Source organism: Rutidosis leptorrhynchoides, chromosome 9, assembly GCF_046630445.1.
Source record: "Rutidosis leptorrhynchoides isolate AG116_Rl617_1_P2 chromosome 9, CSIRO_AGI_Rlap_v1, whole genome shotgun sequence".
Classification (NCBI taxonomy): Eukaryota; Viridiplantae; Streptophyta; class Magnoliopsida; order Asterales; family Asteraceae; genus Rutidosis; species Rutidosis leptorrhynchoides.
This window is the reverse complement of record NC_092341.1, coordinates 47,054,718-47,069,380: the sequence shown is the minus strand read 5'-3', so window position 1 is coordinate 47,069,380 and position 14,663 is coordinate 47,054,718. Positions and strand designations below refer to the sequence as shown.

General features: G+C 38.0%; 1 protein-coding gene across 1 annotated transcript; it reads right to left on the bottom strand.

The window, feature by feature from the left end:
* Positions 1-1,615: 1,615 nt before the first annotated feature.
* LOC139866117 (uncharacterized) lies at positions 1,616-5,340 on the bottom strand. The gene is made up of 2 exons (XM_071854254.1): positions 2,322-5,340; positions 1,616-2,099 (listed from the first exon to the last, which is right to left on the bottom strand). Exons 1-2 carry the CDS (start codon positions 5,140-5,142, stop codon positions 1,639-1,641), a joined length of 3,282 nt encoding a protein of 1,093 aa, XP_071710355.1. The 5' UTR covers positions 5,143-5,340; the 3' UTR covers positions 1,616-1,638.
* Positions 5,341-14,663: the final 9,323 nt, after the last annotated feature.

Below are 14,663 nucleotides of genomic sequence, written 5' to 3'. Positions count from 1 at the left end.
AATCGGTTTGTTCATGCGCTCGTATCATATAACTGGTCAAGTCCACAGTCACCCCGATATGAACCGCCGCTGCCACAATGATTACGCCCGTGCCACCCGCTCTGATACCACTTATAGGATTGATTTAGGTCCACCAACAGTGGCGGATCCAGGAAATTTTTTCACCGGGGGCGAATTTTTTTTCTAAAACGTAGAGATTGTTTTTGGCAAAATATGGAGGTTTTGGTGCAAAATATAGAGTTTTTTGAGCAAAATTTAGAGATTTTTTGGCAAAATACGAAGTTTTTGGGGCAAAATATGGAGGTTTTGGGACAAAATATGAAGGGTTTGGGGCAAAAAAAAAAATTTCACCGGGGCAAAATTGAAAAACCGAAAAAATTTACACTAAAAATTGCAAATCCACCGGGGGCGGTCGACCCACCCTGACCCTTCATAGGTCCGCCCCTGTCCACCAACATGTCATGCATATAAGCTCAAGAGTTCTCTAGTACTCTAAAACCAATTGGTGATAGAGGGAAGTTCCCCTAAACTTATATACAAGCATTTATTTCTTCCCAATTCCTATGTCAGACACACTCTAACCGATTAGCTCCAACATTGTACTCCTTATTTGAGTGTGACATGATCATCATTCTTCCAACCAAAATGGGGTCTTTATTATTTTCAGTCACTTGTTGATTGGATAGGGCTTAATGCATATGTGACCATTGCTTTGCAAACGTTTTCATTTTCTTTTCTACTTTTTTTGTATATATATTTCGTTATGATATGATATATGATTTTGAGCATATTAGACATCTTATCTGTATTTGTTCGTTTTGTTTGGATGCACAATATGCGATTAGAATGTATTTAAAGCAAAAAGGATGTTTCTTCTTATTAGCAAGAAGGGTTGTTTTTCACATAAGTAAACGGAGTCGATGGGTAAGGTCAACTTTTGAGTCTCTAAGGACCATGTATGGTATCAAGATTTTTTTTTTTTTTTTTTTTTTCCTTTTCTGAAAGTCAACAGTCTGCCTCGAATACTCTCATTTGTCACGCACGCACGCACTTTCGAAAGGAAACCCGAATCGCATTGCAGGAACCTGATGCTTAAACCATCCCGATAGGTAGGCGGACGGGGTTTGATTAATAGGATGGGTCGAGCGAGGCTCGAACCCATGACCTAACCCTCGCCTCAACACAAACACATGTATGGTATCAAGATTTTGATAATTAAAGTTATTGATCTAATTACATACCTAACATTGGCTAATATCATCTCATATGTTAAAATTATAGAATTATCTAAGATTATAAGCCACAAACAACTGTTAATAAAGGTTGATAGAGATGTATATGACTCAATTACAAGAGATAGTGTCCCCCTCAATTTGCATCAGTCCACAATAATATCATTGATAATGATTTTTATGTTATAACAGAAGTGAGAGAGTAATCTTGTTTAGAAATATCGAAAAAATCAATAGAGGAATGGCCCTCAAGGCTCTATCACTTTCTCATCTTGTTTTATATATTTAATAGTTTCTAAAAATTACAATATGATATAAAATATAACATACTGCTCTAACATTTTTACATGGCTACTATATCAACTAAGCCTAAACTTTTATTGTCGCGATTTCATATGAATCGCGATTATGATGAGTAACCAAGGGAGCTATTCGATGAGCCTTGAACCAGCAATTGAGCCGGTGTTACTGATGATGACGTATAAGGACCAGTTGTATCCTTTTGTGACTGGTTGGTCTCTTTATGTGACTCGTTTGTTGTTGCAGGCTGTCTAATTTCTCTTAATAACGCTACTATGTCTTTCATTGTGGGCCGGTCTTCAGGGCGATTGCTTGTACACAATAGTGCTATTCCAAGTGCTTGCAACATTTCTTGTATTTGTGAGTCGGGGTTACCATGTAGCTTTCGGTCTATTATGTGTACAGGATCTTTTTTACTCTTGAGATGATCCCGAACCCATTGAATCACATGCTGACCTTCAGAAAACGACTCGTCAACTGGTTTTTTGCCAGTTATGATCTCTAGCAACACTACTCCGTAGCTAAAAACATCGCTCTTTTCAGTAATTTTCAACATGCTAGCATATTCTACAAACACCAAATAACCATTAATACAATTTAACATTTTCAAATTATCCCTTATACCAAAACATGAAGTAAAGTGAACAGACTGGTGATCACGTCATGCTGACGTCACATCCACTATATTTTTTATTTTTTATAAAAAAAAAAAAATTATTACCCCCACCGCAATACACGGGCTTCTGAACTCGTTGTAATCAAAACTAAAATGAAAAGAATCAAATTTACCTGGAGCCATGTAACCATATGAGCCCGCAAATTGAGGCTTCGCCGAAAATGAGACGCTATCATCTTCAACCAATCTTGCAAGCCCGAAATCTGCTAAACAAGCATCATTCCGATCACCCAACAAAATATTCTCGACCTTCACATCACGATGAAGAATTGGCGGCACGCAATCATGATGTAAGTACGCTAAACCTTCAGCTACGCCTAAAGCAATCTTGAATCGTGTCTCCCATTCAACCACCTCGATGTTACTTTCATGTAACACGGAGCCTAATGTACCATTTGGCAAAAAATCATAAAGCAATAATTTGTTCTTCCCATTTGCAGCCCAACCCAACAACCGAACAATATTCCGGTGTCGGATACGTGCGAGAGTCGCAATCTCTGAAGAAAACGCAGCCGCAGAATAACTCTCGGATAATTGAAATCTTTTCACCGCAATAGGTAACCCGGACGGAATATGCACCTTGTACACGACCCCAGACTGACCTCGGCCCACAACATTATCAGGTGTCAAGTACTTTGCCATGTCACCAATTGACAGGTCAAGTTTCTGGTATAAAGTGATCTCCCACGGTGGGCCCATTTCCACGTCAGCATCATTCAAACCACGTTCACGAGCTCTAATTTTCCCAGCGAGGATGATGTAAAACGCCGATAAAAGAAGCACACACGCGACACCAATCAACACCACCATCGCCACCCTAGCACCCTTGCTCCGTCGTGAACCGCCACTGTTATCGGCGGTGCACTCGTTTCCCGCCAAACACAAGGAAGGGTTATTAGATAATACATTGAGTGGTAGTTTGGAGAAAAAAGGAGTGTCCGGCACGTGACCTTTGAAATTGTTATGCGAGATATTGAGCGTCACGAGATTTTCAAGATCTACGAGATTTTGTAAATCTCCAGAAATCTCGTTGTAAGATAAATCCAGAACTCCGAGTTTATCTAAATCTGCAAACTCCGATGGTATCTTACCGGAAAGTTTGTTACAACTGAGATTAAGTGCAATCTCTAAAGCCGGTAGCTTACCTAATCTCGCCGGAATCTCACCGGTGAATTGATTACTGCTCAAATCAAGCAACTGCAAATTCATGCATGAACCAATTTCCGACGGAATTGAACCGGTGAACCGATTGCTACTGAGCACGAGCTTGTTTAACGAAATCAACGAACCGAGATTCGGACTCAACGTACCTTCTATTTGATTACCGGAAACGTCAACATACTGAAGCGAAATAATTTTATCTAAACTCGCCGGTAATTCGCCTGAAATTGAATTAGAATGCAAATCCAGAAACGTTAAATTCTGGCAACCTGATATCTCCGGCGGAATTACTCCGGTCAACCTGTTTGATCCGAGATCAAGGAAATTCAAATTCCTTAACCTACCGATTTCAGGTGGAATCGATCCAATCAAATGATTGTCGTTCGCACGAAACCGAATTAACGATGAACAATTTCCGATTTCCGGAGGTATTTGACCGGATAAATCATTATCTAATAATAACAATTTATTCAGATTCGGTAAATTGAATAAACCGTTAGGAATCGGTCCGGTCAACGAATTCTGTGAGAAATCAATTGCTTCTAGATTCTGACCTGATGATATTGAGCTAGGTATCGAACCTTCTAGATGATTCTGCCATAAGTATAACAAAGTTAAGTTCACAAAGTTTCCGATTTCAGAAGGAATCGTACCAGTAATTCCATTGTTATCGAGTTCAATATGCGTGAGACTTTTACAGTTTCCTAATTGAGTCGGTATCGAACCAGAGATCTGATTCACGCTCAATTGAAGCTCCTGTAACAAACTCAAATTTCCAATTGTTACCGGAAGAACTCCGGTTAACGAATTCATCGAAATGTCAATTAACACAAGCTGCAAACAGTTTCCTAGCTCCGGTGGAATAGCTCCGCTCAAACTGTTCTGCCATAGTAACAGATTCTTCAAGTTTTTCAATTTGCCTAATGAACTAGGAACTGAGCCAGAAAGCGAATTTTCGTATAAATATATGTTCTGGAGCTCGGTGCAGTCACCGAGCTCCAGCGGAATTTGGCCGGAAAGTAAGGTGGTGTAAATGGCTAGGGTTTGGAGTTTTTTAAGATTACCAATGGTTGATGGAAGGTAACCTGATACACTTGTTTCTGCAATGCCTAGCATTACTAAACTAGTGCAGTTACCGATTTCTTCCGGTAACGGTCCTTCGATGTTTTTGTTTCCACCGGCTCTAATCACTTGAAGATTTTTTAGTTCGCCGATTGAACTCGGAATGTTTCCGCCGAGTTGGTTGTCGTAGCAGGTTAGCACGACCAGGCTCTTAAGGTTTCCGATTCTGTTAGGAATGGAACCTTGGAGCCTGTTCGTGTTGAGATAAAGCTCAACGAGCTTTGTGAGATCACAAAGCTCGTTTGGGATTTCTCCTGTTAATCCATTGTCACTTAAGTCTAGATAATTCAGGTCCTGTAAGGACCCGATTGCTTTCGGGATCGAACCAGTAAGATTCGTTCCCGAAAACACTAACCTTTTTAGACTCGTTAACGAAGCGAAATCCGACAGAATACTTCCGAGTAAATCCACATCAGTCAAACTCAATTCGACAACATTTTGGTTAGCATCACAAGTGATACCAAACCATAAACAAGGGGTTTCATTAGTAGAATCCCAATTGTTTAAGACTTGTAAATTGGTTCCTTTTAAGGTTTTCTTCCATGAAAGAAGAGCTTCACCTTGTGGGTTGAGGGAGAAACAAGAATGGATTAAAACTAAAATAAAAAGTAAAAAGAAAGAGTATGAAGGTTGAGAGATAGGCATAGGCATTACAATTACAAATTGGTAATATTAAGATTGTTATTGCAAATACCAATGAAAGGAAGGGGATGAGCCTAGGGAGGAACAATTTGAGAAAAACCAAATCATTTGTCTTGTGGAGTTGTTGTGTACTTTAGTTTAGTGTGGTGGTTTTTTTAGTGTTATAAAAATGAAGAAAAGGAGGTTATAGTGAGAGAGGGAGACCCAGAATCTATGGATCTAAAGACAGCTAGGCCATGATGTTGTACAGTGAGTAAGAAATATATTAGGAAATCAACAGGGGTGTTGTTTTCTGTTACATTTAAGATTTTTTATAGATTTATTTTATATATTTATCTTTACTTTATTATTTATATATCGTTATCATATAGCATGGGGTTGGAGAGTGGAGTGGGAATGATGTGTATTTTAAGTTTTGGATGTTTCAATCTTTGATAAACTCAAAACCAGATTATTAAAGGTATATTTATCTTTACCTCATGTTTTACATTTGAGATATGTGATTTTGGGTTTAGTAAACAAGAATTACTGTTACTAGTGACTATGAAGGTGTTTGTACTTCTGAGGATTAGTTGTAACCATATAAAGAAGAGATTGTTACATGGTAATATTGAATCAGTAGTAAGTTGATATAAAACTATAAAGTAAATCTTATTTATGTGAACTAAGACAGATCGCTTCCCTCAGTCAGCGGATAATCTACAAAAATGATGTTAGATGTTACTTTTGGGTCTAAAATATCACCTGAATTCTATTGTTAAAGTTTGTTACTCATCAGCTCACTGCTCATCGCATATTTTCACAGCACAGAAGCTTTTGTGGCATCAGGTTTTGTAACTAGATCGGAAGATGGTCTAATGGTTGAACGGATGTTTTCATAATATGTTTGGGTTCAAACATCACTAACAACGTATCTCGAGAAAAAAAATTATTCGCTTATACGTTTATAACGAGTTCAATATCAACTTTCCCAATTTACGAGAACAATTGAAGAGGACATTGTGTACGACATTTTTAGAAAAGATTAAAGATCAAGAACTAAAGTTGAGCGTAAAAACCAGTTTCTATGAAAGCGAAGGTAACGTGGAGACATTTGAAGGTTTTTTGGGTGAGAAGACTATGACGAAGCAATATCTTTTTTTCGTGGTGGTGTGATGATGAGAATTACTATTTTTATGTGAGAATGTTTTAGGTAATGTCTCAAAATAAATTGAGAGCTAGATAATGTAGGAACATATGCATACGAAACTGATTATACAGATATTACAATAAACATAAAATTCATATGAACAACATGCGTTATAAAAATTGAAAATATAAATCGATCAAACCGAATATAAAGGTTGAACCGGGCTTGTGTTTGACACAATTCCCTTAAACAGATTCGTCGTCTGTTCCCAGGGTACACCGGTTGAAAGCAGCGTACTGCCGGACTTAACACTTGCCTGAAAAGAAGTTCGGAAGCAGAGATGAAAACGGAATCGTGTACTTCTGTTGTGTGTTATTTCTGCAGACTGGTTTCCAATTTTATAGCACAAAGTTGCATGGTATCCACATCAGTATGAAGTGGATGTGATTCACAATTGCAGCTTACTACTGGTATCCATCCACATCTGAATGAGGTGTATCTGCAACTACTCCACTACCAAGTGACAAAATAAAAAACGTAGTGCAACCCGGATTTTCGGAGCTGCATTCGTGTCCGCAGGTCGTGCGGGCACGCCCATTGAATCACAGAAAATCCCAAGTTTTTGCACCCCCCCCCCCCCCCTGCGCGAGAGTAGGTGCTAGAGTAAAATATGGCATAAGGTCTTGACATAGGTTTGGAGATAAGAACTTATATACCTCTCATAAGTTTATCTCCACTCCTATGTGGTACAAGATGCATTCCACTAGATTTCCATATTTTTGCATCAAACACACAACATTGAGACTCGATATCTCATTCACATTCTATCCGTTTTGGACACACTTTAGCTCGTTTTAAAGTCCTCGTCAAGGACTACAAAATCCACTAAATAGCTACTAATATGTATTACGTTATCATATATTAATATGTGTCCAAAGTTTGGTAAAAACCATTTGTTTTATCCAAAATTTCCAACAATCCCCCACATGAATGGAGATCGCTCTCAGAAACAACAATCTTCCGATTAAATTTCAGCAGTTGAATCTTGCATACGATAGGTAGGTGTTACCCTTTGAACCTTCGCTTATGAAACGCACTTAGTCTACTGGCTCTGAGTAGACGATGATGTCTTTGAACTCGTCTGCCGTTTGTGTAGGCGACAATACGCTTCACACAAGACTCTCCCTGACAAAGTCAAGTCCTCATAGTTATGTTCGTTATGGTCGTGAACATTCGCCTGGTTCTGCGAGAGCTTATCAAATATTGTGCCCCAACAATACCCTTCGAAGCGACCCCACTTCTCTCTCACATAGGTGATTCACCACAGCGTGGCTACTGATTAACCACGCATGGTTATTTCAGTTGAATCATTAAAAGCCATAGGCTTATCCTCTTACTTGTCACTTATAGGAATGGACTAGGAAGTCTACTCTTAATTAGTAAACTCCCTTTTCAAAGTGTAGGGGTTGCTAGTTTAGTAATTAACTCCCCCACAGTGACTTCGCTAGTTCATACAAGTAGGTTGTCCTATTGAACTCAGATCTTGGGATCTCCAGTCAACTGAGTTAGGTTTTCCTTCATATAAACTTAGCCTTTCATGGGCTTTAGTCCCATTCCCACGCACGACTTATACACTAACTCTCTGCTTAAGCCTTTTGTCAGCGGATCCGCAATATTATCCTTTGACCTCACATAGTCAATAGTGATAATTCCTATAGAGATTAGTTGTCGTACTGTATTATGTCTACGTCGTATATGTCTATTCTTACCATTATACATTGTGCTATGAGCTCTACCAATTGCCGATTGGCTATCAAAATATATACTTATGGCCAACACCGGCTTAGGCCATCTTGGTATATCTTCAACGAATTGACGTAGCCATTCTGCCTCTTCACCAGCTTTGTCTAAAGCGATGAATTCTGATTCCATCATGGATCTAGCAATAACCGTTTGTTTAGACGATTTCCACGATATAGCAGCACCTCCAAGTGTGAATACATATCCACTTGTCGCTCTGGAATCATTTGTATCAGATATCTAGTTTGCATCACAATGACCTTCGATCACTGCAGGATATCTGTTATAATGCAGCCCGTAATCCCTAGTGTATCTTAAGTACCGAAGTAACCTTGTCATACACCTCCAGTGAGACGTACTTGGATTACTCGTGTATCTACTTAGCTTGCTTACAGCATATGCTAAGACGGGTCGAGTACAACTCATTAGATACATTAAGCTGCCAACAATTCTTGAGTATTCTATTGGTTAACAGGTTCTCCTCTGTTCCTAGCTAGATGTTGACTCGTGTCAATGGGAGTTCTAGCTACCTTAGAGTCATTTGCATTGAACTTCTCAAGAATTTTATCCACATAATGGGTTTGACTTAGAACAAGTCCACTTTGGGTTCGTGTGATTTTTATCCCCAATATCACATCTGCCAAACCCATGTCTTTCATGTCAAACTTCGATTTTAACATGTCTTTTGTAGATTTAATCATCTTCTCATTACTACCAGCAATGAGCATATCATCTACATATAGACAAAGGATAACATATCCATCTGGTGTGTCTTTCACATAAACACACTTGTCACATTCATTGATCTTAAATCCTAAATCAAGCATGACATGATCAAACTTCTGGTGCCATTGTTTGGGAGCTTGTTTTAGTCCATACAAGGACTTAACGAGTTTACAAACTTTCCTTTCTTGTCCAGGCGCTTTAAACTCCGCGGGTTGTTCCATGTAAATCTCTTCTTCGAGATTTCCGTTTAGGAAAGCGGTTTTCACATCCATTTGATGTACTTTCAAGTTTCTAATGGCGGCAATGGCAAGTACCAACCTGATTGAGGTTATTCGCGTTACCGGCGAATATGTATCAAAGTAATCTAGACCTTCTCATTGTCTATAACGTTTGATCACCAACCTTGCCTTATACTTATCAATGGTACCATCTGGCTTTAACTTCTTCTTGAATATCCATCGATAACCTAGTGGCTTGCATCCCGGAGGAAGATCCACTAACTCCCAAGTATGGTTTTGTAAAATAGAATCTATTTCACTTTTAATGGCCTCCTTCCATTGAGGTCCTTCAGAGGAAGACACTGCTTCACGGTAAGTTGTTTCATTTTCAACCATGTAAGTGTGAAAATCAGGACCGAATGATTTTTCTGTCCTTGCTCTTTTGCTTCGTCTCAGCTCAAGCTCTTCTTCCTCAGATTCTACTAGTTCCTCATGAACTTTTTCATGAGGTGTCTCAACTTCAACATGTTCATTTGCAATGTACGAAAATACATTTTCAAAGAACGAAGCATTTCTCGATTCCATGATCGAACCTTTATGTATATCCGAAATCTTGGATTCATGCACAAGGAACTGATAAGCCGTACTGTGTTCAGCATATACAATAAATATGCAGTCAACAGTCTTTGACCCTATCCTTTGTGCCTTAGGTAGTGGAACAGCTACCTTTGCTAGGCACCCCCACACTTTGAGGTACTCATATGATGGTTTTCTTTTCCACCATAACTCGTATGGGGTTTCATTCCTTTTCTTTTGGGGTATCTTATTTAAAAAATAGTTTGCCGATAGGATGGCATCCCCCCACATTGACTGGCTTATACCTGAACTCACCAACATGGCATTCACCATTTCTTTCAAGGTTCTATTCTTTCTTTCAGCAGTGCCATTTGATTGGGGTGAGTAAGGTGCAGTGAATTCATGTCTAATGCCATTTTTCGCACAAAATTCAGCAAAAGGTGCAACATATTCGCCACCTCTATCACTGCTGACAACCTTGATTTTCCGTTCAAGTTGATTCTCAACTTCATTTTTATAAGCAATAAATTTCTCAATTGCTTCATCTTTACTTTTCAATAAGTAAACATAACAATACTTCGTGCTATCATCGATAAATGTAATGAAGTACTTGTTACCATTCCTCGTTGGAATAGATTTTAAATCACACACATCAGTGTGAATCATATCAAGGGGTTCGGTTATTCGTTCAACCAATTTGAAGGATGATCTTGTTAATTTGGCTTCAACACATGTTTTACATTTATAGTTTGAGTCAATGTGTAACGTTGGTATGCAATTCAATTTAATTAAGCGACGAATGGAATTAAAATTAACATGACCTAGTCTACCATGCCATACATTAGAAGACTCAAGCAAATAAACAGAAGTAGTACTTGTTTTATTAGCTTCAGTGTTAATAACCATTGCATTTAGCTTAAACATGCCATTAAGGGCATAACCCTTACCAACATAAACACCACTTTTGGCCAACACTACCTTATCAGACTCAAACACTAGTCTAAAGCCAAACTTATTCAATAACCACCCAGATACAAGATTCTTATGAATCTCAGGAACATACAACACATTAGTCAAAGTAAGTTCCTTTCCAGAGGTCATTTTTAGGATCACATTTCCTTCACCCTTGATATCAGCTGTAGCCGAGTTTCCCATAAACAGCTTATCTCCACTAGTAACCTCTTTGAAAGTGTTAAAGAGCTCTTATCAGCACACACACATGACGGGTAGCCCCAGTATCAACCCACCACTCTCTGGTATTAGAACCAACCAGATTAACCTCGGAAATCATGATACTGAGGTCAGAAATCATAGCAACCAGGTTGTCAGCATCATCAACCATGTTAGCTTGTTTAGAAGTATATTTCTTTGGCTTAGTGCACTGATCAGCACGATGACCTGGCTGGTCACAATTAAAGCATTTGCCAGAGAACTTTTTCTTCTTGGCAACACCTCCTTTAGGTCCAAACTTGAACCCTTTTCCCTTGTTACTCTTCTCAGACTTCCATTTGCGGTTGCTACCTTTTGAGGATTGACCGTGTTCAACAATATTAACCTTTGCTGAAACAGGGGTAATGCTCCTTTTAAGAGCAACTTTGTTGTCTTCCTCAATACGAAGACGGACCACAAGGTCTTCAACGGTCATTTCCTTTCGCTTATGTTTCAAATAATTTTTGAAATCAACCCAGCTTGGTGGCAGTTTCTCAATCATAGCTGCAACTTGGAAACTTTCATTGATTATCATTTTTTCCGCATATATGTCATGAATAATGACTTGTAATTCTTGGATTTGACTCATAACAGTCTTTGAGTCAACCATCTTAAAGTCCAAGAATTTAGCTACTACCCATTTCTTGGTACCAGCATCTCCAGTCTTGTACTTTCGCTCTAAAGACTCCCATAATTCTTTGGCAGGCTTTATTGTGCAGTACACGTTATAGAGAGAATTCTCCAAACTATTCAAGACATAGTTCCGGCACAAGTAATCCAAATGTTTCCATGCCTCAACCGCGCTCATAGTTTGAACATCCCCAGCAACAAGTTGGGGAGCGGTTTCAGTTAAGACCCTCGCAAGGTTCAACGTTGTCAGATAAAAGAGCATCTTTTGCTGCCAACGTTTAAAGTCCACACCAGTGAACTTTTCAGGTTTCTCAGCATGAGAAACTACCGCATTCGGTAGTGGTGCAACTGTCGCAACAGTAGCATTAACAGTGGAGGAGCTTGGGATCGATACTGTCGCACCAGTATTCATAGCAGCAACGGTAGTGGAATCCGGGTTCGACTGAGTATTCATTCTGAAAAGAAGTTCGATTAGTAACAAGGTCGATTTTACAAATAATTAATAGCCACACTAATGAAGTACATATATAAATCTCATGTACATTTAAATTCGAATACACATGCAATAATAAATATGATCTACAAATTTACATAAGCTGAAAATTGTATAACACAATATTATCATGATTACACAAAATGATTGCAAATAAATGTCAAGCTCCAGCAAATTAAGCATGTTGATTAATTTAACAAGCACTATTAATACATACGTATTAAATAATTGCATATGCACATGGTCAATTAAGTAACTGTGTATATTAAATCTATGATTTGAATCACATACAATATAAACAATAAATATAGTAAACCAGTTTATATTCAGGTAAGCAACTTATATATAGGGTCAATATAAGTGGGTCAGATCATGAACAAAATAGCATATGTATGTATTTGTTAAAAACAACTGTTTCGTTTATATGAGATTTTACAAAAAGGGTAAAAGCGATTCAATCTTAATAATCAGTTTAAATCGATGTATACTAACAGCATGTCAATGTCTTTAATTTACAAACCGTGCAGTTTGATATTGCTCAAAATAGACATATCATTAGTCGCAATATCAAGTCATTTTCATTGTTTTACATTTTTATTTGTATTATTTCCTTGTATATTTCATTGTATTGTAATTAAGCATAGAATCATTGTATACTTGAAGAAATGTTGAAGATAATGAATGAAACAACTCAAAGATCAAAACCAGAACAAGAAACGAAGAAACAAAAACGTGCACCCTGGGTGACCACTCCGCGCACGCACCGCGCACGACCAATTTTGATCAGAAAGTTGCTTAAACAAAACATAAATGCGCACCGCGCAAAATTAAAGTGTGCACTCCGCGCACTACAGTACGCACCGCGCACATCCTCCGCGCACGATCCCCTTTTTCGTCTGTAAAGTAGATCTGAGACGTGTAATCGAGCGGTAAAGTAAAAGGTGGTAGGTGGCTAGTGCGCCCCGTGCACCTACTTTTGTACGCGCCGCGCACGCTGGCTTTTCCAGCTATATTCTTCCTTTTTAAGCCCCTTTCCAGCTTCATTCTTCAGACACCATTACACAGTCATTTTTAGAGGCAGAGGTTACGATTCAAGGTGATCCTTGGAGTAATCCAGGATCACCTAATCCATCATTTCAATCCGGATTCAAGAATCATCAGGATCATCATCCAAGATTCATATCAAAGGTCGATTCTTGTTATCACAATGAATTCTATCTTTATTTCCAGTTTGTTATTGTCTTTAAATATGATTGTTAGCTAGTTCTTTTTATGCTTGTCTAGATTAATAACCGAGATGTTGATTGTTACTTTGGTTGATTGATTGTTCTTATGTATGATAGTTTGATGTTTGAATACAAGAACCATTCTTGTTAAGTTTAATTTTTTCGATTCAATTAGTTAGTATACTTGTTCAACTAAGAAACATCATCTTGCTGATTTAGTATATTGATTTACACCTAGTGACAAGTGTTTGCCCGTGTTTTACCAAAAGGGGTAAGTTGCGTTCAAACGGTTAATCTCTATAGGAATGTAAGAACGACTCTTGTAGATACTTTCGGATAGCTTAATTGATATGTGTAGTTGTCTAGGTGAACGATCAATTCCTTAGAATCTGTTATACATATTTTCACTACTCAATTCCATATAGCTAATAGGTGTTAGTGATTTGCCTTATCTAGTGACGTTTATAGGGATCTTATTACTACACTTAATTGATTACTTGGGTTGGGTGAATTGAGCATTTAACCGGACCAAGAGAATGAACTAAGCTAAACCATTAGTTGACATAGGAGTGGATCATGATCAACACACCATTGGCATGATCATCATTCAAGTCTTTAGACTAGTTGAATTAGTTGATTACAAATAGGAGGTCTTAGATGACAAGAACATCACTTGCGGCGTATAATCCCGTTTGAGTGTTTGCGCAAGACTACTCTTGGTAAACCAATTAATTAGTTCTCGTGCATAGTCAATCAATCCGGTCTTAATCCTAAAACAACAATCAACAATCGAGGGTAAAAAGTCTAGACGAGCATATTTGTTTGATTTGATATAAAAACTATCTTTCATTTTCATAAACCTAAAATACCAAAAATATTGTCTTTAAACTTATTCCTTTATTGATTTGCTCATCGTTAAAGGGCAACCCAATATCTCGTATTTGTTTGATTTCATTTATTTTAGCTTAATCACAATTTAGTTTATACAATCTTAATTTGCACATATAACTGTCGTTGGAACGATACACGGATTTTACCATTATCTATACTACTACACGATCGGGTACACTGCCCGTTAGTGTGTGTAATCTTTAAAACCGGTACTTTCCATACAACAATTCATATACCACGTTTCACACATCAAGTTTTTGGCGCCGCTGCCGGGGACAGTTGTGTCAAGATAAGAATTGTTGACTAAGTTGTGATTATTATTTTTTAGATTTTATCATTTTTTTGTAGAATTTTTATTATTTTTTTTTCTTTCACTGTTTAGTGTCGGTGCTTTTATTCTTTTCTAGTTTTTGTCAGTTGCAGGAAAATGGTTGACCATAGGAATATGACAATGGGTGAGAGAATGAGAGTAGAACGGAGGAAACTAATCGAATTATATTTATCTCCTAGTGTTACCAACGAGGGGTACCAAGAGAAAGAAGAAAATGAAGTTGTGGTTAACACTAAAAACATGTCTATGAAAGAAAGGATGATAGTCGAAGGTTTCTGCCCGTGTTTTTATGGGTCTTGGC

What these genes read in the sequence shown, in the direction of transcription:
- LOC139866117 (XM_071854254.1), bottom strand. Translation starts at nt 5,142, where the DNA reads ATGCCTATGCCTATCTCTCAACCTTCATACTCTTTCTTTTTACTTTTT. An exon ending in ATATGGTTACATGGCTCCAG is followed by an intron (nt 2,100 to 2,321) that starts GTAAATTTGATT and finishes TGGTGTTTGTAG; the next exon opens with AATATGCTAGCATGTTGAAA.